The 24,227-nt window shown below is 39.6% G+C and overlaps 1 protein-coding gene across 3 annotated transcripts in view; it reads right to left on the minus strand.

The window, feature by feature from the left end:
- Nucleotides 1-541: 541 nt before the first annotated feature.
- The window catches only part of CASD1 (CAS1 domain containing 1), a 32,516-nt gene continuing 8,830 nt past the window's right edge, over nucleotides 542-24,227 (minus strand). For all 3 annotated transcript variants that reach the window (XM_083578575.1, XM_083578576.1, XM_083578577.1), the window contains exons 3-18: nucleotides 23,118-23,238; nucleotides 21,202-21,246; nucleotides 19,990-20,052; nucleotides 18,794-18,838; nucleotides 18,053-18,176; nucleotides 16,729-16,943; nucleotides 15,022-15,447; nucleotides 14,095-14,184; nucleotides 12,743-12,862; nucleotides 11,311-11,467; nucleotides 10,009-10,088; nucleotides 7,761-7,862; nucleotides 6,697-6,837; nucleotides 6,050-6,127; nucleotides 4,398-4,490; nucleotides 542-3,535 (exon numbers count right to left, since the gene is read on the minus strand). In XM_083578575.1, coding sequence (XP_083434701.1) covers nucleotides 3,269-3,535; nucleotides 4,398-4,490; nucleotides 6,050-6,127; nucleotides 6,697-6,837; nucleotides 7,761-7,862; nucleotides 10,009-10,088; nucleotides 11,311-11,467; nucleotides 12,743-12,862; nucleotides 14,095-14,184; nucleotides 15,022-15,447; nucleotides 16,729-16,943; nucleotides 18,053-18,176; nucleotides 18,794-18,838; nucleotides 19,990-20,052; nucleotides 21,202-21,246; nucleotides 23,118-23,238 — 2,167 coding nt within the window. In that variant the 3' untranslated portion in view covers nucleotides 542-3,268. The remainder of the gene's footprint in view (nucleotides 3,536-4,397; nucleotides 4,491-6,049; nucleotides 6,128-6,696; nucleotides 6,838-7,760; nucleotides 7,863-10,008; nucleotides 10,089-11,310; nucleotides 11,468-12,742; nucleotides 12,863-14,094; nucleotides 14,185-15,021; nucleotides 15,448-16,728; nucleotides 16,944-18,052; nucleotides 18,177-18,793; nucleotides 18,839-19,989; nucleotides 20,053-21,201; nucleotides 21,247-23,117; nucleotides 23,239-24,227) is intronic.

Below are 24,227 nucleotides of genomic sequence, written 5' to 3' on the forward strand. Positions count from 1 at the left end.
ATCTCTAGTTAGTCTCATGAGTAATTTCTGAATAATTCTTAGGAAAAAGAATAACCTTGGTGCAATACATGCTATTATTGTGTTGAGAACTGCTGGGTTAGGTAGTTACATTTATTTTAAATCATGGCAGAAGCATGCTAAATAGACAATGTGACCTTGACATAATTCTAAAATAGTCCTTTATATGCTTATGTGGTTGGTTTACTTAGTTCAACCTATGGGAATAACTGGAAAAAATGAGCACTCAAGTGCTACCAGAATATAGTCTGCTGAGTAAGGAATTTTGGAATCTGTAGCTACGCTGCCATTCAGAAGTTGGCAGGCAAAAAGTGAATTACTGGCAGAAACCTTTGGTTACTGCAATCCTTAAAGATCGTCCCCTAACAGCTCATCTGCAATTTTCTGCATAACCCCAACATTTGTATTATTTCAGTATTCTCACAAATTAGAATACAGAATTCAAATCAAGTATTAGACTCCTTAGAAAAAAATACCACACATACACACTTCTGCTTAATTGATGCTCCTTCCAGTACAAAAATAGGCACCCACAGCACACTTATTTAATGTTTAAATTACTTCATATTTTTCACATAACTTTAAAAGAAAATATATTTTATCCACATACAGTAATAGCAAACAAGTGCAATATTTCAAACCTAAAAAATAATCTTTAACCAAATCTGTACAACAGATAAATAAAATATCTACAATACTTGGTTTATAAACATAGCAAAGTTCCCACCCCTAAGTAAAGTCATCTCACTCCTTAAATGTTACAAGTCAATTGTACATGCAGCCCATGGGCTTGCCAACCTTCACTGGCTTAGCTAAACTGAAGTGAAAAACAAAAAATCAAATGCAACAATCAGTGGCGAAGAACAGTTTTACACGATTGTGAATAAACTGGCAACTGTGTATGGAGCTTGCACACTGCAGTTTGTTAACAGTGCAAGGACTGTTCAACTTGAGCATTAAATGAAATTCATTTGAGATCCATCATTTATTTAGTGGGATCCTCCCTTCCCCGCAATTATATTTCAATTTGACGTTCTGTGACAGGATTCCAAAGTTGCCCCTGTCAAAAGTATACATCAGAAATGCAGCCCATAAAGGAAAAGCCATACTGTTTCATCATTACCTAAAATTGTGTGTATGCATCGAAAACAATACTGTCTTCATTCTTTCAAGCCCTAAAATCATATGCAGCATACAAGCGTAGCAGAGACAACCACTGAGGCCAAGACTCAAAAGGATCAAGCGCCCCACTCCTAGGTGTGCACCTATATTTTCTTTTAGCCAAAGTCTCTCTGCAAAAGTTACCTTCCCCCAGCAATCCAAAAATGCTATTTAAAACTCCTATCAATGGGGCCTGGGCACAAGAACTTTATAAAGGGTGAAGATATCACTGGTAGATGCTCACTATTTCACTACAAGAATCCCCAAACTGCCTGTTGAAATTGGCACTGCTCAAACAGCAATTTGAGATACTCCAGGGACAGCTTCTGAAAAGGAAGCTCAGCATGAAATTTGAATCATAACCCCTACATGATATAGATATTAGGATGGTGTCTAGGATTTGTACTTGTCCTATTACTACTTTAATGTACCTTGAGGCTGCCCAAAATACGGCTAGAATCATGAATTCAAAAGGATCAAAATAATTCAGCTCCATTATGCTGCAATCTGTTCCTTCAACCTGAACTGCTGGAGTTTCCACATCTGCACAGCACGCTTAAGATTGTAACTAGGCTGAATTGAGAACATTAGAAATGATGTGATCCTAAAGGCCAGAACAGAAAACTAACATTTTAGAATGTAAAGCTTGTTTAATCTATCCATTAAGGATAGAAGAACTATGCTGATTTCAACACACTGTCTGGCTGCAGCCCTTTAAAAATAGTCCCTAGTAAAATACTCTTCTCACGTACTCTAATGCAAGATAATAACCTCTTCCTACCAAAATGAAAAACACACACAAAAACACCAGGATCATAATACTCATAGCTAGGTACCTGACCTCTTCACTGAAGTGTGTGTGATATAAACATTTCCAATTCCTATGCAGTTACTTGCAGCTGGAGAAGGGGCACAGTTGAATAATATCCTAGCTGCCTCATTTTTTTTTTACAGGGTGTGAGTACAATCCTATGACAGGAGACAAAAGGAAAATGTGATAGGAGAGGGGCAGGGGACTTTTCATTTTCAGTGAACTTTGGAAACCAATATTGTAAGATACAAAGCACTGATTATGTAAACTAAAAACAGTGATGAAAAAGCAATGATTTTAGAAAAATCAACATGAGACCACTCAAACACTCAAAATTAATGTTAATTATGAAAACTTAAGGAAATGGATCATTGAAATGCTATGCTATACACTTTGTAAACATGGATAAGATTATAAATTAACGTGATCTTCCTCCAGTGCTTAAAGGCTTTCCTAGATATGTAGTAGCCAAAGAAAACCAGTAATCCAGGGGTAGCCAATGTTACGGACTATAATTCCCCATCAGCCCCAGGCAGCATGGCCAGTGGTCACATATAATGTGAGCTCCTCACAAAATGGTGGGAGGTGGGTGTCAAATTGGCTACCACTGCATTAATCAGAAACAAGTTACTAACCTCTTACTTTCAGAAACTCCAAAAATAGTAAGAAAAACCTGACCACACATTGATGCTGAATTCTTTAAAGAAAAGGCTACAGCTGTTAACCCATTTAACACGGTGCTGTCCACAGATAATAAACTGGCTTCCTTAAGTAAACTGACAGGAATTTAACTGCCTTTAAGGCTCCAGGATCAGGGTCTGTTTTACTTCTTGCAATAAAAGCAGTTCTTTGAAACATACAAATACATCAGTTATGATATGCTAGTAATTATTAACAATTTGATAATGTCCCGATGTAAAATTGACGCAATAGTCTCTAAATGCCTCTTGAGCAAATCACACTCCATTCTTTAATTCTCGAGAGAGATGTAAACCAGAAAAACGCTCAAGTAGAAAATATGTCTTTTTTCACACGCAGTAGTATACAGTGTGTTTCTGTTTCTTCTTCCTTTAGTGGGTGGATATCCCCCTGCAAAGGGGTGACATTTCCACCATGTCTATGTTCAGTTGCCTTCATTTTGATAGCTTTCCTTCGTTGCCCAGACACAGAGAAGTTGTGGTTGGTTTGTGTAATTCCAGTTGATTTTTATTTCTTTAGTTTTGGGCTCAGGCAAACACAATGTAAGCTTGAAGCAAAGCTTTTCGGATTTATTGAACGCTAATGCCTTGATTGTTCTTGAAATGCTGATAGAAAGAGAAGTCCAGAAAAAAATCCACCCACACAGAGCAACCTTTTCAGCAGAATTGCATTATCTTTCGGAACAACCATCTGTGCAAGATCATTTGTGATCAGGGAAATTTCATGCGCCACACACACAAATATAAAAGTGCTGACAATAATGTTGAGCATGGGATTGCCAGGAATTAGAACCAAGATCCCCTTGGTATCTGCTGCCAGCCAGATATGGTACTGACAGATGAAGAGCTAGAAAGGGAGAAAAAATGAAGTTAGAATTGCATTTATCAGGAAAATAAGCTTTAAGCCCAAAGCTGGTTTGGAACACTAGGCAAATATGCTATAAATCATATGATATCTGACATGTTTGTGTCACAAAAGCAACAAAGACTTTAATACAGGCTAACGTCTTATGCAGAAATACCAACAGGATTTCCTGGGTCTGGTACATGGACCATGCGCTCTGCCCCACTTGCAAAAGAGGGCACAAGGTCCCAAAAGTTTGCATATACTTTGTGTCCTAGGCAAATTTGTGTCTTCTCTTGCAGGTATGGCCCCAAAATGAATTAGGGGCCAAAAACAGGTAATAATATCTACCACCCAGAAGGTCAACAGGCAAAGTTCAGCCCGCCCCCCCCCCACTTTAATTCTACATCCAAACTAGAAAACATTTAACTTGTTGAATTTCTGCTTGACACACAACTGTTAAAGACACAAGAGTCCTCTTTCTCAGTGTCCTCCAGAAACCATGCACAGAACTCAAGCTTCCTGAGTTGTAAGCCAGCTGTGTTGCTGTGCAGGTCTTTCATCACTTGGTATGAGGTTGGTTACATTGCTGGTATTTCAGGTGGTAGCTGGGATGGATTTAAGATTGACAGCACCAAATTCCAGATGCCCATAGCTGGACAAATTCAAAATTGCTTTGTTAAAAAATGAAGCGGTATATTAGAGGAACATTTTTGTGCCTCTATATCTATACCACGTAATAGCTATAGTAAAGCCACCCAATTCTCGATTGTACATAATGCCAGATAACAAATCGACTAAAGTTTTATTGTAAACAGACTTAAGTGTTTGATCCTTTAAATTACAATAAAATTAGACTACTTGCCTCAAGGGAAATTCTGCCAAACCAAGCGAAAAATGAACTATATACAGAACGTGCATAGCCAGGTATATTCCTGATAAGGATAAAAGCTAAAATCTGAAAGACAAAAGAAGCTGTGTGAAAAGATGTTTTAGGCTGCAATCCTGTTCACTTAGTTGGAAATAAATCCATCTAAACTCAATGGTTCTGAACAGACAAGCTAAGATTGGATTAATAGCACATCTATTGAAAGTATTTCATACATTTCATAAAATGCAAAACCTACTGGTTTTCAAACTGTGGTGCAGAACGCTGCGTTCTGTGAATAGTAATCAGAATTCTGCAATGTGAAGATTGGGAGGTGGGGGGTGGAATGAAGATCCTAGTCTTGTACAATTGCTTCCACTGAAAAACAGCCAGTGTGGCCTTTGCAAAGAAATGTATTAGATATCAAACAGCTATTGTCCCAATAAAAGTCTAAGCAGTAGCTGAGCATATGAGAATGAGCCTGTGTGAGGCTCAGACTCATGCACCTCTTGCTCTCCATCCAGCAAAGTTGTGAGGAAACTGGAAGCAGCTACTTCCTGGTTTAAACTAACCACAGTTTGTTTTGCATCCCAATGGAGCCAAACTGTGATTTGTTCAAACTATGGTTCATCAACACAAGCTGGGAAGCAAAACCTCTCTCAAAAAGCCAGTTTATGCAATTCTAACCTATATTTTAGCATTACATCTGAACCAGGCCTCACTGAGCACCCCGACATATATATGAGAAAACTAATAAATACTGTGTCCTATCAGCCCCAGACAACATGGCCAATGGCCAGGGATGATGGGAGATGTAGTGAACAATCTCTTGAAGGCCAAAGGCTCCCCATCCCCGCATTACGGGATCACACTCTAGCTTGGCTAGGAAACTGAGCACAAGGTGGGAGGCGGCCAGTGAAAGGCGCTTAGCCGGAGCTCAAGTGGACACCAGTCCTTTTGTCAATGTTTCCTATTGTAAGCTCTGGGACAAAGAATTTCAGGCCAGATTTCTTCAGTCTAAGTAACTGGATGCAACACACTTCGGGGGGGGGGGTGAAGTTCTGTCCTTGAGGCTCTTCTGTAATGAGGGAACAGTCTGGTCACTTGATAGGGGAATGCCAGCCTCCAGAAAGAGAGAGATGGCTAGATGTGTGGGTTTTGGCACCTGACTGCCATATTGCCCAAACCCTGTGCACAGGGACCTGCAGTCTTCAGCCTAACTCTAATCATTTTATAATGTATTTTGAGATTGTCAGTCTGCAAAAAAAGGGACTTATTTTAATTAATGGCATGTATGCTGCTCTTTGGTTGAAGAGTGGAATAAAATGCTCTAAAATAAATAAATTGCAGACCTATTGCTATCACAGTAGTGCTATTATGCTCACATACTCTTACTTTGTTTTGTCTGAACATGTTTATGATCAACCACACAGGTGGGCAAGAGGGAACTACCCCAGGCAATTGAACTATGTGCAGCAATCTAAGGTGCACAAAACACCTTAGATTCCTGCACATTGTTTGACTCTGCTCTGCCATTACTTGTGAAGGCCAGATTTCTCAGTAGTTTTGTAAGCCTTAGCACTTTACATCCTGGGTGAGTGTTTATAATCAAAGACTGCAATTACAAGCAACAAAGGGAACACAATTACCTGCACAACTGAAACCGAAGGATGCATTTCATTGCACTCAGTTTTATTTTTACAACTGCTGGCCCATATAGAGTAAGTCTAAAATATAAACATATATATTATTATACATTTATTTATTTATACCCCGCCTTTCCCCCTGACTAGGACTCAAGGTGGCTTACAGATAAAAATAAGAATAGCTAAAAACATAGGGGGGAATAGTTAAATTAAACACTGATAAAATTAAAAACGACATATATGGAGGATACATCAAAGAACACAATTATTTTGCAGTGTTATAAATGAAATTAGTTTATAGAGTGGAACAGCAGCGTTGGCCCTACAAATTACACTTGGACTGCAATCCTATGCAAGCATACCAGGAAGTAAGGCAAATAAAATGTTGTTTAATCCTGAATAAACCTGCATAGATTTGGAGCCTTAGAGACGGTTTTCTTCTGTGTTGAAATACCCTCCCCCCCCCCCGAAGTTCTCTACTTTATTCAGTGTAGTTGGGCAAAACTCTTAAAAGCAATGTCAGCAGACCAATAACCTTGGCTTCTTATGGCATGCCTAAGGCTTGCTACTAATTTTCATGAAGACTATCCCCACTCTGAGTAACTATTCAGGAATTAAGAAAGACTGAGTAAGGTATCTCAGAAACTTACCAAAAAAGAAACAACTGAAATAAATAATAAAACATTTGAAACTTTGCTTGGAAAGAGAGGCTCCCCCTTTCCTTCTGAGAGGACTTGCTGTTTTTGAAATGTTAGATAAATAAAAGCAAACAACATCCCATGAAAAACGACCTGCAAGAGAAAGGAAGAACTGCTCAGTTGAAGGATTTAGCAAAGGCGCAGTTAAGAAGACAGTTCAGTTCAGGTACCCACACGTAATGGGCACATTCACCAACAATGCCTGAATTTAAAGAACCAATGCCAGTCTTTTAAGGCACAATGGGATGAAGTTAGTCTCTCTGGGTCAGGCAAATGCCCAATGTGCTCAGTCTAATTATGTATTACTGAGCAACTGTATAATACAGTAGTACCTCGGGTTACAGACGCTTCAGGTTACAGACTCCGCTAACCCAGAAATAGTATCTCGGGTTAAGAACTTTGCTTCAGGATGAGACCAGAAATTGCATGGCGGCAGCGGGAGGCCCCATTAGCTAAAGTTGTGCTTCAGGTTAAGAACAGTTTCAGGTTAAGAACGGACCTCCAGAACGAATTAAGTTCTTAACCCGAGGTACCACTGTATACAAAACTACAGACCAAGGATTTACAGCAGCTCTGGGGAACCTGTGTAGAGCCTCCTGAGATTATCTGATTCCAACTGCTATCAGCCTCAGTCAGCATGGACAATCATCAGGGTTTGTGGGAGCTGTAGTCTGGCAACACCTGGAGGCCACAGGTCCCCTACCACTGGCTTACAGCCACTAATTTGCATTCCCTGAGGTGTGTTGCATACATTTTCACAAATAGAGGTAGCTAGTGAAATAACCAGAGCAATTTACTAAACTTTTTTCTTCTTTAATTTCATTTTTCATTTAGTTCAGATTCCTGCATTCCAGGGGGTTGGATGAGATGACCCTTGGGTTCCATTCCAACTCTACAATTCTATGATTTGAAGAGTGAGATCATAATTTGCTTTCACTCGCCTAAGACTGGCAGCCATAATTGACAAAGGCAAAGCACAAAATCAACATTAAAAAATAAAAATAAACTGTACATACGTATCTATCTAATTTCCACCTAAACCACCATTCATAGATGCTCCCATTTAGTTCAAAGCCCTTGGACAATGGCCAAATAGAAAAAATCTTCTCAAATGCACCCTGTAATAAACAGACATGAAAAGAATATAACTGTTCAGTCACATCAATGGGCCATATAACACAAACATTCCATTTCTAACAGCAAGTAAATGGAGATGCTCAGGGACTTCATAAGATTAGAATAAAATACTTGATCATTTCACTGTATTTTTAAGTCCAGCATCCTAAAATCACAGACAGCCTATTAGGATTTGTCTCCCTATCCAGGCATGTGAAAATACCCATTCTTTCACATAATAATGTTCTGCATCTCAAGACTGGCAAAGAAAGAGACTGCCTTGTGCATTCTGGTGTTGTGTACAAGGATCTATGGATCAGAGCCACAGCTTGCAATGATGTAATGTATAATTGCAGACACTATCTACACTCAACAATTTGGAAAAAGAAACATTCTGTTTCTTGGCTGTAATCAGACATATATTCATGATACCCATTAGTGTGGATTACTTATTAAATGCTTTCTGTGTTCAGGCTGAGAAAACAACAAAAATGAGGAAAGCACTACTAATAGGCAAGAAAGAGGACAGTCAGGAACCTATCAAGCAATTCCTCCAGGGGAGCTGAAAGTTGGCCAAATGTATAATTTAGTTTAGTATTTTGCTGCTGAAGAGACACAAACAACATTTTCTTTTCATTTTTTGTGACAGTAAAATTGCTGAAGAATATCTTTATTTTAAAAAGAAACAAAAAGGATGCATCCATGTTCCCTGAATAAAAACAGTAAAGTATTCTGCAATGTTTAATAAACTTTTCTTAAAGTTAAACATCTGTTTTAATCAGCTTTCATCAAAGTAAAGCTTTTAACTCTCCTATTAAAAAAAATATGGCTGGATGCCCTGCAAGTCTTCAAATGGGAAAAAACAAACAAACATGTCCTTTAAGTTTCTGAAAAGAAAATACATTTAAACTCTGTCTCTCTTACACACACACACACACACACACACACACACACACACACACACAGATGTTTTGAAATCCATGCCTAATTGTGAGGGTGTGAATAATTATTTTCTTTCCAAAGTTAACTGGGAATTGAAGAGTTGCAAGTGCTTTGTAGAGATGGTTGCAAACAGTATTCTCTCTTAGTCAAGTGCCATTCAAATGCTCGGAATAAGGCCACATACGCCATAAATCTTATGCTGAAGTCACAGCTGAGTTGCATTTTAGCCCTGAAGAGCAGGCAGCATTGGCAAAATGAAAGCATTCCATATCCAAAAATATATACAAAATATATTCTCCCATTCAGCAATGAGTTTTTTTTAACGCACAGCTGAATGTGGAAGCACATGCTTCTTATGCAGTTCCTCAGCCTGAGCACAGCCTGGTAAGCAAAGCTGGAATCCCATCAATCAGGGGAGTGGGGTTGGGAGATTAATAACAGAAACTTCAAACCAGCTGACAGGTGCTATTCCAATGTCTTTTATCAGGCTGCTGCTCATCTGGGCTGCAGAATTTCCTATTCTAAAAGCTTCAGAGTGGTTCACTAGACAGAGACAGGAATACAGTTCTCCTGAATATTAAATCCAATCATTCTGCAGCTAGATGTTTTCAATTATTTTTATGGTCAAATATCAGAAAGCAAGCATGATCTGGTTTTCATTAATAATATATTCATATTTTAATATCAACAAAATGGAGTAGAAAGAATCTTGTTGTTCTAACTGCTCCTTTTCTTAATGTTAGAAATGCCCAAACATTTAATGCCCAAACATTTTTGATATGCCTCTCCTCCACCTCACTAGAAAAATGTTGGGACCTGGGTTTTAGCAACCAAGTCTACCAAGGTTTCAGCAAAAAGGGGGGGGGGGGATTCTCTCTCCTCAAAACAAAACAGCCAGTTTTGGATGCAAGCACAGGCTGATGTGCTTTGTGAAAGCAGATGCTCCACCCTCAGACCTCTGAATGAACCCAAGCATTCCAACACCAATTTCTGTGGAAACACTTAATGGATTTACAAAAGAGCTAAAAGCATGTCCTCCACTCTCAGATACCACAACCTGTTCCTTACAGAAGCAACAGGCTGGTTGCCATGACTGTCCCATAGCTGCAAGTGCTTTGCTTTTGAACACAGCTTAAATGTTTGCTTTCTAACATGCCTTAGAATCCAAATATTTAACTTGTGCCAAAATATACAAATCATACAAACCTGAGAATATGCTAGAAAATATATACAGATGAACAGGGAAACTAGTTTCAGCAGTAAACCAAAATGCCAGAAGCAACTGCCTGTGGACAAGAGCAAAAACAAGACTAATGTTAGGCAGTAAGCTTTTTTTATTGCATTTTTTTTTTCTGTTGCAGCTTTTACATTATACACAAGAGGGACAGCTGTGTGTAGGTGGGAATGAACATTCAGATAGAAATTCTACTGAAAATGCGGCAATATGGAAACATGACACCCACCCACAGTACATTACTTCAATAGGATGCCCTTCCTAACCCACATTCCACCCCAGCTAGTCATGTATTGTTAAAGCAGACTGCAGCAAATGTCTGACTGGGCAGCACCGGAGGGCAATGAAACAGCCAGTGTGGCACTAACCAGATAGTCATGGCAACTTCACAGCCCTCCCCACAGCCAGGGCGAGGGTTTCATTTGCCCCCAGTGACATTACACAGCCAACTCCGATTGGCTATATGGTGTCAAGGTGGTGACATTTTCACTAAGTGAACCCTGACTGGTAATAAACAAGCCCTTTTGAGTTAGGAAGAGAAAAGAGAAGCACCAGATCAGGGAAACTATGGCTGAGAAAAGTATGTGAAAGGTAGTGTTATTTCCCTCCATGAACCCTTCCGGAGTAGAATTCTCTCTACTCAATAAGAAGGTAGGCCACACATTACCTTGAATTATGGCTCTTTGCAGGCCATCATTTAGCATTAAGCTCTCAGGCCAAGAGGTGAACCAAGCATCCAATTAAAAAAAACACTGAGGTATTCAGGAGCCTACTACAAACTATATAATGGTGTGTCCCAACACATATATTTTATATACATCTTTTGATTGTTTTAAAAGTGCAAACTAATTTTCTAAATAGTTCTAGTATTTTCTCTTAAATTGTTTTACTGTTTTCTGTTAACCCAATACAAGTAAAAGGTTAAATATTGGGATCCCAAGATAATAATAATTACCTTGGCCGGGCTCACCCTTTAATGAAAGTAAGTAGGCTAGGCCTGCCTCCTTCGCTGAGGAGGCAGGATTCCCCCATCTTCGACCCTCCCTTCCCACAAATGGCCACATTAACAATGATAATCTGTGACTATCTTCTATTATGTTATTTGGGTCAGCAATTGAGGCAGATAGAATATTTTTGCTTTACAAGTGTGTAGTTTGATTTTACTATCGAGAATGCCATGTATTAAAAAATCACAATGCTATTTAAAGTTGAATATAACTGAAAGCAAAATAAAGTGCTTAAGTTATTTTAATACAAAAGAGAATCATATTTACCATTGGCCTTCTTCTGGACTATTTGAGGCCATAGAGCTAATGTAACATATATGATCATAAACCAGACAGTGACTAGAGGAACAAAGTAATAGAACTGGTAAGACCGATCCATCACTATGCACAACACCACAACCAAGAAATTCAGTCGAAATAAAACCTGTTAAATATTGGAGAAAAGGGGAAGTATTTCTTTATTAAATGTAAGGAATGGCAAGTGATTTTTCATGTATATTTTAGTGCAAACAACTTCAACAAGGTAACATTTGCATCTCAAGTGACAGAGTACCACAAAGCATTCATATCTTGAATTATTTTTACTACAGTAAGCTTACGTAACAATTTTGCTGATCAGGCTTTTCAAAACATAAAATGAAAACAGTTTAAGAGAAGCCAGCCTTCTACAGACTTGCTCTATCCAGCTGCTCTGTATGCACAGAACAGCGTGAAATTAAAAAACTAACACAACACAAAATAAATTCTTGCCTATATAACTATTGTTACTGGGTATCAATCTGTGAAGTAACCATTTCTTCTTCTTATTTAATATTAAAGGATAGCTATTTAGAGTTGTGGATGGCTATAAGTTTGGTTGCAAGGTAATATATCTCAGGTTACATGAGGCGTTAGGCCTCAGACTTCTGCAAAAGTTACAATGTATGGTGCTTTAAATGCAGACAGAAGCCTTGGTTACAGATTATTATGTTTTAATTATCTGCCCTTCATCCTAAAGTCCCAGGGCTGGTCACAACATTAAAACATAGTATTAAATACAGTTTAAAACAACCCACAATTCCAAAAAAGGTGGGTCCTAAAAACATACACTTCAAATGTCAAAAGCCAGGATAAAAAGGTACACATTTAGCGTTCTCCGGAAGCTATATAATGAAGGTGCCAGATGTACCTCTCTGGGGAGGGAGTTTTACAGTTTAGGGGCTACCACAGAGAAGGCCCTCTCCTGGGCTAACCCTCACACCCAATTTCTAAGTGCAAAGAGGGCTCCAGTTGCTAAGGAGGGGGATCTTAGGCAATTAGTGCTGAAAGAAAACAAAATCATACTCTGGTGGCAGACTTCGGGAGATTTAGGCTTCAGCTAAGGCAGGGTTTCCGAAACTTGGGTCTCCAGCTGTTTTTGGACTACAACTCCCATCATTCCTAGCTAGAAGGACCAGTGGTCAGGGATTATGGAAACTGTAGTCCAAAAACAGCTGGAGACCCATGTTTGGGAAACCCTGAGCTAAGGCAATTGGGATCCAGAGAGGAAGTGGTGAGCTTTTGTCAGCCTCAATGCCTTTTTTGAAGTCTGGCCTCCTACTGAATACGGAACGATCCAACATTGGGAAGTGGCAGTGGCAGCGGGCAAAGTACTGGGTTACATTTGTAGCGGTCACTCAGAATTATTTTTATACACATAAAAGCTTAATTCACTTCTTACCTGACACACTCTATAAATGCCAAAATCTCCTTTAATCCAGAAGTATGAGAAATGCCCGTAGCCCGTTTGGAATAGATATGCAGCAACCAATACACGGATGTGCATGTACACTGGCAGAAACTATTAATAAAAACATAAATTTTATTTTTTTAAAGCTAGGTAACTTTCAAAGATTAAATCCCACATTAAAGTGTGCAAAATGAGTAAGTTTCCCCCCCTCACTTTATTCTGCTTTTGAATATAATCTCGTTTACAGAACTTTAAAGCTCACTATGTCTCACCGCCTTCTAAACTTATTCCACATTCTGGACTTCCTCAACCCAGCACTAACCAACTATCTGTTCCACAGCTGAACAGGCAGGCCTCACTATGCAAAGATGCTTGTGTACAGGTTGACACTGAATTTAAGGCCGTGGTGATTAACTTTTTGGGAGCTGAGGGTCACAATGATCCATGGTCAACCTTTGGTGGTGGTGAGGAACACATGTCAAAGCTGGATGTGTCCTGAGTAAAAGTGGGTGAAAATGAAAAGGACACATGGTGGGAGAGGGGCTGGAAGTCACAAGAATCTTTTGGCATAACCAAATCACAGCAGATGGCCTACAGTGGTAATTAGTGAATTTATTATTATTATTTTTTAATGTAGACATTTTGTGGGGCCTTAGCAGCCATGGAAAGCCTTCTGCCATCATCGTATTACAGTGGGGGGCCCATAGGAGCAGTAAGAAATAATTTGGTGGTGGTGGGGTTTCAGGGGGGTTTCATGTGGCCCATGGGCTAGCCATCTAGGGTTGGAGCAATAACCCAAAAGTGAAATTAGAACAGAATAGGACATCTGACTTTCCTAAAATCATCCAGAAGCATCATTAAAACAAAACAGCTACCATTTCCAGATCAGGTTGGGATGATCAGACAATAGGGAGGGGGTGAAGTCACCCCTCCACACACCAATAAGGTTCTTCTGCTAGGATAATTCAAATCCATTGTGGATAGTTCTGAGAGGAAATATCCACCTGCCTGAAGATGGGTACCATGCCCAAGGTCCCTTTTCAGAACTGCTGGGTTAAAATTTAGTAAGCCTACTAAAGACGGCATCATATACCAGTGGCATCCTCACCAATTAAAACACTTTCATGCACAGTACAACACTTTGCACCACAGGTGAAACAAGGAAATTAAATTGTCACCTTTTTTTGGAAAAGTACATCTTTCAAAACAGACCTTAATCACCCCAATATGGAATTAAAACAGAGAAGAAAGACTTCATGTAACTATTCAACTTTTGCTTCAGTAGTAAATCATGCAAGACTATTCCTCATGCAAAAATTGTTAAAACTGCAAAACAAACTTACAGTGCTTGCTCCAGAGATATGATAGATCAAGATGACAAGCTGCATCCAGCCTTTCCATTCATCGGTTTGTTCCCTATTTAACACCTTAGTCTGTGCAAAATAAAAAGACAGCATTGCTATTCCAACAAGTGCAAGCAGAGCACTACAAAACAAGGAAACACTATTATGGGGTGGATGTGTCTAAAACTACTATATAAGGGGAAGTGCAATAACTGTTATTCTCCAATTATGTTTTATGTATTTTGCACCACTAGGAGTGGGCTACAATCCACATGACTGATACAGAACTCTGTGTAAACAGTACGACAACGGCTGAGTGCTTTGGCTCCCCATCTAACACTAACATTGTACTCTGCCTGATAGACGGTTTTGAAACTCAAGGGACAGAGGTCCCTGTTGGGAGCAGGGAAAGAGAAGCCTCGCTGAATTTACGTTTGGCCACTCTGGCTCAGGGTCATGGACTCTTGAGTAAATGTTGTCGAAACACCCACAACTGCTCATCTGTTGTTTATGCACAGCATTTTTCTGGAAGTGACAGTTTTATTTGAATCTATTTACAACAGGGTTGGGGATCCTTCTTCTGCCCGAGGACCACATTTCTTTGTGGGCAATCTTCCAAGAGCCGCATGCCAGCGCTGGACAGGCCAGAAGCGGGCAGGCAACTGAAGGAAAATGTTACCTTTGTACAGTAGACTAGTTTCTACATGCACCTCTCACTGTCCGCCATCCAGGCAAACAAGAAGCATTAACCCCTTTTTTTTGCATTGCCTTCATTGTTATTGTAACCTGTTTAAAATTGTAAACTCAAGAAAAACACTTTTTACAAAAAGAAAAGACAGGAAGATTGCCAGAGTTCAAGGACACATCCCAGTCAGACAAAGAGCCTGTGATCTTTCAGAAACAAAAACAAAAATAAAACAGGCTTACCTCTTTAGTATTTTCCGTGTAAAACACCCCTAACACTAGGATATAGATGATTGGTATGAAGAAGGATGAGTGAGTGTAAAACTTGTTTTCTTTCATGAACAGATTTGCTCGGTCGCACAGGTAGAAGTAACCCATTATCAAACCAAGTCTGCATAAACACTGCAAGGCTGTCTCTAGAGTAGAAACGGCTGGAGTGTTGGTGGCAGGTTTCTTCTCTTCTCCACTCTCCATATCTGTACATGGCTTATTCTTCTGGTGATTGTTACGACGTATGAGAACAAGAATTAAATATCCAATTATGGAGGAAGCAAAAAAACCAAAGCTTAGTTTTTGTATCAAAGTGACAGGAGGCTGAGGCTGGCAGCACGAACCATCGATGGGCTTTATAACCTTGTTGCAGTGGATGTTTATCAGAATCATTGCATTCTGTCCAGGAAAAAAAACATAATTCCAGCCATTAGGATATGGAATTGAAAATGTCGTACTACTCACATGGTCTAAATGAATGGCAGGATGTTGTTTTCTTTTTTTAAAAAAAACACAACAAAATGTTGTTTTAAATTTGTTTCACTGAACAAGTCCAAACTATGGGCATCAAGAGACAAACTTTTTCTATCATCCAAGGGCCAAATTAAATCAGATGTTGGGAGATCCATGATTGGATCTCCCATAGTTTAACCTAAAACAAAACAAAAAAAAGTGGAAGATCCCATCCTCAACCTCACAAACCTTTGTGTTTTTTTGACCCTTCATATTCAGGGTGACAACACTGCTAGGATCCACTGCTCACCGTATATTTTTCTAATCTGTGTTTGACCTACTTCCACCCCCAAATTCCTTTCAGAGGAATGCAGTGTGCTGATTCTGAAATTATACTTCCTGTTTTAAATAAAGATGCTTTATTTTTGTTTTTTAACAGAACAGAACTTAGTATTAATATAGTACTCCCCCTTCAGCATTCAAAAAAATTTCCATATATCTGTTGTGTTCACATACAACATTAAACCATGGATTAGCACTACATGCACACTCATACTTCTGTGTGGTTGGAGAACTTTGCTATTTTCAGTTTCACAGAATTCTGGCCAACTTTGTAATCCGTGGTTGATGTAGGGTTGTTCTGAAACTCCCCCAAGTTTGTTTTAAAGCACTATCCAGGACTTTATGAAACCAGAAGTAAACCAAATCCTTCCCCTAGCCACATATGAGGGGAGAAAAGACAGAAACAAACAGTGCTGAACTATGGTTAGGAGTTATGTATACAACAGCCCTGTAGGCAATCAGCAATTCTGATTTCTCTAAGCATCACATCCTTAATACAAAGCAGTATACAATTATCTACACTGTGTAAAATATTTTTTATTAAATAGTTTGAAAATAATTCTGTAAACAATACTTGAAGAGAAGTCTCATTATTATTTTAATTTATTACCCACCCTTCCCCCTAAGGTCCCAGGGAGCATTACAACAATTTACAAAACAATATTAAAAACCCATTAAAAACTTACAACTGCTAAAAATGCAGTAGCAACAAAGTAGTGTCTAATAAATCTAATAAAAATTAAGACAATTTCCTACAATTGTCAGTCTTTTGGCATCCTAAATCTTAAAGGCTGTTTTCTATAAAGAATAAGAGAATCAAACAATTGTAAAGCTGGAAGCGAGCACGAGTCATCTAGGCCAACCCCTGCAATGCAGATTACTTACTATTTCTCTGCTTGATTCAGAAAGGTGTATACCATCAGAGGACTGACTTATGGTTTCTTCTGCTATCAGCCTAGATACACTGAAAATTTTTACTTTAGCTTTTGAGTTTTTTGAGCTGCTGTTCAGGATACTGATTGCTGCTTCATTGTAGGCATCTATTTTCTCATTAGTGATCATTTTCCTGCTTTCACTCAACATATCTTCATAAACTGGATCTGATGTCAAACGAAAATGGGGATTTTTAAAAAAGAAGCAATGCAATAAATAAATAAATAAATACTCAAGCTCTAGATATACTATTCTCATCCACTAAAATGATCCACTAAAATAACCCTCGCATGTCTCTCCAGTTAGACTCTTAGAGGGAGCCCTTTTCAAGTCTGTGCAGAGGGAAATACGCTCCTAAAATTGGAGCACTTTTCATTCTGCAAAGAAAGCAGTTTGCATTTAAGTTACTAAGGGAAGCACTTTGAATATTGCTTCCTTTGGAAAGAAAAAAAATGCTCCTTTTAAAAACAAAGGCATTTGAAGCTCCTTGGTGAGCAGTTGGGAAATGCTGCACAAGGAGCTTTGGAAATTTTGTGCTTGTTGCTTGGGAAATGCTGAGTCCAGTTCTTGCAGAAGAGTTTGTGCTGTGCTTTAAAAATGCCCAACAACCTGGTGGTCAGGCATTTGGGAGGCACTGTGCAAGGGGCGTGGCAGGCACTGTCAATTGGCATGGCCTGCAAAGCCCCTTTTGGACTAGGCCTGCCATTACTTCCCCACACATTATGTCAGGTGTAGGACAGGTGGATGTGGCTTGGCCAAAATGGGCTGCTGAGCAAAATGAAGGTTCTCCGTCCCTGAGTTAGGGCATGATGGTAACACAGTATTTCCCGCAAGGAGGACAAACAAGCTATCTGGTCTCAATTTGCTGATCTAATAATGAAACAAGCATCCTATTCCTATTTATTCCAGTGGCATTAAAATGTATCTACTCATGAGCAAATCCACTGTCTGGGCTGCCACTCAAAATTTTAGCTTCTAGTCTTTCCAGTCAGTTGACCTGTTGCAGCCTAACCAACCATTTCCCCCCAAAAGTGGCCAATGCTCTGTGCAGATACCGTGCAGATAATAAGAAATGTGTTTTCCCACAAACTGAGAAATGGATTTACCAGTTAAGCCATTCACAATGTGGGACAAACAGCAGCAGCTGTTCTTGGAATACATCATAGAATAAATCTGGTGTGGAATTGCAGACTGGAATTGCAAGCATTATATACAAAAATGCTTAGCTAATGAATTTGTTTCACCACAAGACACAACAGCTATGTCATTATTTTACCTTGTAAGACCCAGTAGACATCACTGCTCTTTGCCAGTTTTTCCAGAAAAGGGGCAACTGATGTGATATTGATTTTATACTGTGTGAGGGCTTCATTGCTGCCATTGTGAATACTGATAGACCACTAAAAGAGTATTAAAAGTGAATCAGTTAGAATATGTATTTGTGGACAATATAATCAAAATAGTTCAATATTCACAAATCTTCGCTGATGTTTCAAAAACAGGATAGCTGAAGTAGACAAACACAAGAAAATTCTGAACTCTGTACTCTTGGGTAAGAAGCATAGGATATTGTGAACTGCTGTTGCTAAAGGGCTTTGATGCAAATTTAAATTTAAAAAGATAACTACCTAAAATTGACAAAACATACTAATAAAACATTCAAAAATTATCTATTGCTCCTTCAGCAGTTTCAAATATTAAATGATACCCACAACACACATCAGTCCCCCTATAAATTTTTATCCCGTAAGACCAAAGAAGGTGTTCCGTGCCAGAAGTATCTGTCTATAAAATTAAATAATATTGCCCTAGAACCAGAAAGACAGGGAGAGAGAGAGGGAGATGGGGATGCACAGAGAAGCTTAGGCTGTGAGTTACAAGACAGAAGTGTGAAAGGTTAGTTAATGAAAACAATACACAGAAAGAAGATCATATGGGATTTTAAAGGTCTGAATTAGAAGACTACTGTTTTAATTTTCAATGGCCATTACAGTGACATATTAGATGAACAGCTTACCACAGCAGCTCCTGCTACAACTATGTGAGGCTTTGGAGAAGAACCCTATGGAACAGTAAAAGGGAGATTAGTCTTTTCAGTGTCTTCATAAAGGATATGAATAATCAAATGTACTGTACTGCAAAAATTAATCACATTAGTCCACATTTAAACCTCATTTTAAAAAGTAAAAACCTCCACAAGCTTTAATCAATGTATAAAATATGTTGCAGTTGATTTGGAAGCAATTAAGTTATGACATTATAGAAGCACTACTGATGAAGGGAACTGTGGAACTGTTTTCTACTTAGCAAAATCTAGAACGTCACTTAAATTAAATATCCACTTAACTACACTGTACAGTACTTTGTAATTGTTTTGTTTTAACAATGTAACACCCCAAACCTCTGCAATTTTCACATTTTAAATAAATAAAGACACACTTCAGAGTGCCAGTGCATATTGAAAAAAACCTGAGGGATAACTAGCAGTTTAATTTATACTATATTGAAATTAATTTCAGGACCAGAACTGCCTAATGTACCCCCACCCCTGGGATTGTTGAAATATATTGGCATAAAGCAGAGGTTTTCAACCATTTTGAGACCACAGCTCCCTTGACAAACTACATTCTTTCTGTGGCACCTCTGTGGGGCCAACCCAGTTATGTCACCCCTTGCCTGCAGAGCTGGCAGGCTCTCACCCCTTTTCGAACAGCCTCCCTTGTGGAGTCTTCCCTCAGCCTCCTCTCCCCTCTCCTTGGGACTCTTCCGGGCAGCAGCTGCTGCTGCTGCTGCTGCCGCCCCGATCTCTGAGCTGCCCCCCCTGCCCCAAAGAGATGTGCTTCCTCATACTGCCCCACAGAAGCCTGGGACTTGCTTGTTCATTCCCAGCAGCAAGGGATAGTGGATTGGCTGGCTGGGCTCCCTCACCCACTTGCTTGCTTACTCCGAGGCTGCCTCAACTCCTGGCAATCAGCACCCCCTGGCCAGCTCCAGAGACATCATTCACCTGGGCAGCTTGTAGCCAGGGCTGCTGCAACAAACAGCCACATAAGGCTTGGGGAGGAAAAGGCATCAGAGGAGGGAGGGAAGGAAAGAAGGACAGAGGCCAGGGATGCCCGTGGCACCCCTGAGCATCATTCAAGGCACCCCAGGGTGCCACGGCACACTAGCTGAAAACCACTGTCATAAAGGAAGTTCAATAATGCAACTCACTTCAGTCCAAGATTTGATAAGCTGTTTCATAGATCCATTGACTTCCGGATACCACAGAAATTCCTGAGGGGAAATGGATGAGTTTATTAGCAAGTGGTTTACTCTCCTGAAACAGTCATCTTATGTCAGCATTAAATGTGGCAACTATTGACAGAATCAGCAGCATTCCATCTGCATTTTCTACCGCAAACGTATAACACCTATAAGTAAAAATATGCATGTACACTAAGATCTTATGCTGATGTTTGGTCCTGGGCCAATCAGGTTTTTTGGACACATGCATACACATATCTTCTTTTAATAATTTATGCACTTTTTGTAGAAAACACTGCTGCTGTTACTTAAGAGGACACAGTGAGAAGGAGACTTGACTAACTGCTCAAAGAGGAAACTGGATTGTTTTCAGCAGTAGGAGTATTTTTGAAATGATTTTTGTTATATTCTGCAGCACTTAATTCCTTCAGATATTTAAGTATTTGTCCTCACAATCCTCCTAAGGAAGCTAAGGAAAACCAGCCCAAAGCAAAATCTTCCTGTGGTTGTGTGTGTTGCAGCCAGTGCAAACTGTGGTAGCTCAACTACTGAGGTAGGATGTCACTTATAGATTACCCCAGTGTTGAAAGAATTGCATTGGCTGCCAATTAGGTACAGGGTTAGTTCATGTTTTGGCATATAAAGCTCAATACAGCATGGGACAAAGACCCTGAGGTCCCTTTCAAATCTATGATTCCACCGTCCAAAGGAGGGCCTCTTGCAAATACCATCTTATCAGGAGGTCTGTACTGCACAATGTAGGAATTGCTTTTAGTGTTTTGGTACCTACCATCTTAATTCTTTCCCAATTAGTATCACACAGGAGCCATTTCTGTTGCCGTTTTGGCACCTACTGAAGGCTCCTTTAACAAGCCTTTCAAGTGGAGATATTTCTAAGTCTGCATATGCATTGAAATTTTTTTGGTTTTGTTTTATCACTTGTTTGCTGCCTTGGGCTCCTTTAGGAGGAAAGGTGGGATATAAATTTTATAATAAACAAAATATGAAAGTACTACTTTAGTAAGTATTTATTTCTAAAGGTTTTTTATGTTGCTATACTTCACCCTGGTGTTTTGTGAAAGGGTGGTATATAAATATTATAAATAAATATAAATAAAATAAATACACATGCCAACTTCTTTTCTTCATTCTAGTTTAGAAGCAACTGGGTATGCTTACCACTTTAAGTGAAGATGATTTGTCTTCAAAAGGAATGTTTCCATGCTGTCAAAGTAAGAAACAGGCAAAAAAATTACACCAGTTTCCAGAAATCCATGACTGTATTCATGTTATGCTAAATTCTTAATTTGATGTTGCCTGGTTTGTTTTGCTTTTTAACTTTAAATAGAAGTTGCCTGAAAAGGAGGAGGAGATAAGGAAGAGAGGGAGCAGGAAACAGGTTTGGTACTATGATGCAGCAAGAGAACTTCTTAATCCTATCCTCTCACCACACAGTCCCAAAAAACCTCCCTCACCCCCACCCTGCTTCAAAGTTGCATCAGGAAAGATGCAACTTTGTTCTCTTGACAAGAACAGCAGCTTTGAGGACCAGCGGAAGACAAGAGATTTTCATTCAGGACTCCAGCGTAGGCCTGTATTTCTAATGGTCCAAAACCTAATTACAAGCTCTGCAACTGCTATTTAAAGCGGGGGTGGGGGGGGTGGGGAGGGAAATAAGCACACAAAGGCAAATGTATAATTTGGGGGCTTTTCAGGCACACTTCAATTATTCTCCAGTAAGTACAGTGCCCTTTAGGTAGAATAGCTGCTAACACTGACATGCTCTTATTTTCAAGGGCTAGTCCTTAGTGAGACTAGGTCTCTCTCTCCCCCCCCCCCCCACAATCTTTCCAAGTCACCCTCTACTAACAGCCCTGGAGCACATGAGGAATTTCTCTTTGCCTGGAGTTCAGACTAAAATGTTATCTCAGACTGCCTTCTCCTTGGGTTCCTGACTTCATTCTTCTAAGATAGTCCTCCTCCTTTATCTTTATCAATATCTGAAGTGCAGCACTGACCAAAAGTTCAACCCTCCCTCCTTCTTTCCCTCTCTACTTCTGGGTTCACCTGCAGGTTGACCGTACCCAAGGTAGCACAGTGCCACTTCAGGATGCCGCAGGCTACAGCTAAGTAAAATAGGCATCAAACTTGTACATGGTTAAGGCACAGAGAAGCCAATGGTTGAAATGTATTCATGCCACCAACTTCTAAATACAAAGTTCCCAACTGCATTCTTCAGGTTTCCACTATTAACCACCTGTCTTTTCAGCAATTGGTTCTTTTCTCTGAAACTGCTTGATTAGCTCTCTTTCTGAAGTTCCCACATTCATTAGCCTGGTTCAGACATCACATTCCTGATCTGAAAACTAGGGTGTTTTCAGAATGCTGCTTCCTCCCATTCAGATTCCTCTCATTCATCCAGCTTGATACAATACTTTGAGGTAAACTTCAGCACAACAAGACAGGATGCCCATATTGAGAAACTGGCTTGAACATTCTTCACAAATCAGAACTGGAATCCAGAAACAAAGTGTAATTTACAATCCTGGTGTGTACCCAGTGCTCAAACCTGAATTTCCTAGTATTGACATCCTATGTATAACCACCTGCTCCTGAAGAGACTATCAATGTCCTGAGAGAACTGCTGGGGCAACCTAACCCACACTTTCCCTGGGACTCCTTAAGCCCTGTGTGCAAAGGCCTGCCTTGAGGGAAGGCAGAGGAGAAAACAAGAAAAGCCTAGGTCAAGGAGCTACTGCCACCAGCTCCTGTAGGCAGCCTAAAAATATTTTGCAATATTTATTTGTATTAACATTTTAAATCATAAACCACCTTGGCAAGAAGGCACTGTACAAATGCAATAAATAAAAAAGTATTGTAAAGCTAGGCATGTAAGGGGAGGGAGAATATGGTGGAGGAACACATGGGCATACTGTGTTTTCCTAACCCAGCCAAACCCGATTTGGTGGACCAGGAATGTAATGTCTAAACTGGATCAATACATTTTCAACAGAAATACCTTTACAACTAAGGTATTACAATGACTGTAGTTTTCTAGTAATAACTGTGATAAAAGTAAAATATAAAAACCATACCTTGACTCCATCCTCCTTAATTTGAGGGTTCAGGAGTTTCACAAATGAGTAGAACAGCTGACGGATCCTAGAATCACCTATAAATGCAATATGTTTGTCTACGAGGCAGGTTTTTGCTTCACTGTAAAAACAAACATTAATATTGATTTTCTTCAAGTATGACACAACAAAAGTAATTCACCCCCAAAAAACTGCACTGTAGAATATTCTGAGCACCAACTTATATCCCATATCCTTGATAATTCAAATTTGTGGGAACAAATTTTCCTTTTTCTTATAAAACACTACAAATATTGTTATATATTTCATAAATTGTTATGTTATACTGTCCTGCCATTTTTACATTCTATTAACTAAGAAAAGAGAATTGCAACACTGGTAGACTGTGCTGGGCCTTCAACTCAATCAGTTACTGGGAATTGCAAGTGGTCAGAGGGCTGCTGCGCTTATGTCCAGCTTGCAGGCTTCCACAGGCATCTGGTCAGCCAATGCGAGAACAGGATGCTGGACTAGATGGGCCATTAGCCCGATCCAACATACTCATCTTATGCTCTCAAGTAAGCACATTTTTTAAGAAATCAAATTCAAAAAGTAAGGTTGCTCTGAAGAGGGCAGGACCCACTGATGCACCCTTCTCTATGGTATAGTCATTCCCTGGGGTGACTGCAAAAGGCTTTAGATAATGTGAGAACTCCTCTTTACATAATATCTAGCTGCTACTAAAATGGTTGGAGATCAACTCTGGTGGAGGTGGGGAAATAGGGGTTTTATTTGCTTCACGTTTTCTTTTATAGCCTTAAAGCAATCAAGGTACACAAACTTGCTCACTGACAGGCACCTTAATGGTGCAATACTTTATGCACCAAGGCTGATGGAGGAATTATTAGATGCATCCTTCCCCAATTTGGTGCCCTCCAGGTATTTTGGACTACAGTTTCCAACAGCTCCAGCTTGCATGGCCATGCTGGCTGCAGCTGATGGGAGATGTAGTTCAAGATCTTTGGAGGGCACTGGGCTCAGAAGGCTGAACTAGAGAATGAGGTGGGCGGGATTTGCCTAAATGGCTGCTTTAAGTACCAGTTTGCAATTGTAGGCAAACTGATATGGTTA

The sequence above is a fragment of the Podarcis filfolensis genome, assembly GCF_964270895.1.
Source record: "Podarcis filfolensis genome assembly, chromosome: 12".
Taxonomy (NCBI): Eukaryota; Metazoa; Chordata; class Lepidosauria; order Squamata; family Lacertidae; genus Podarcis; species Podarcis filfolensis.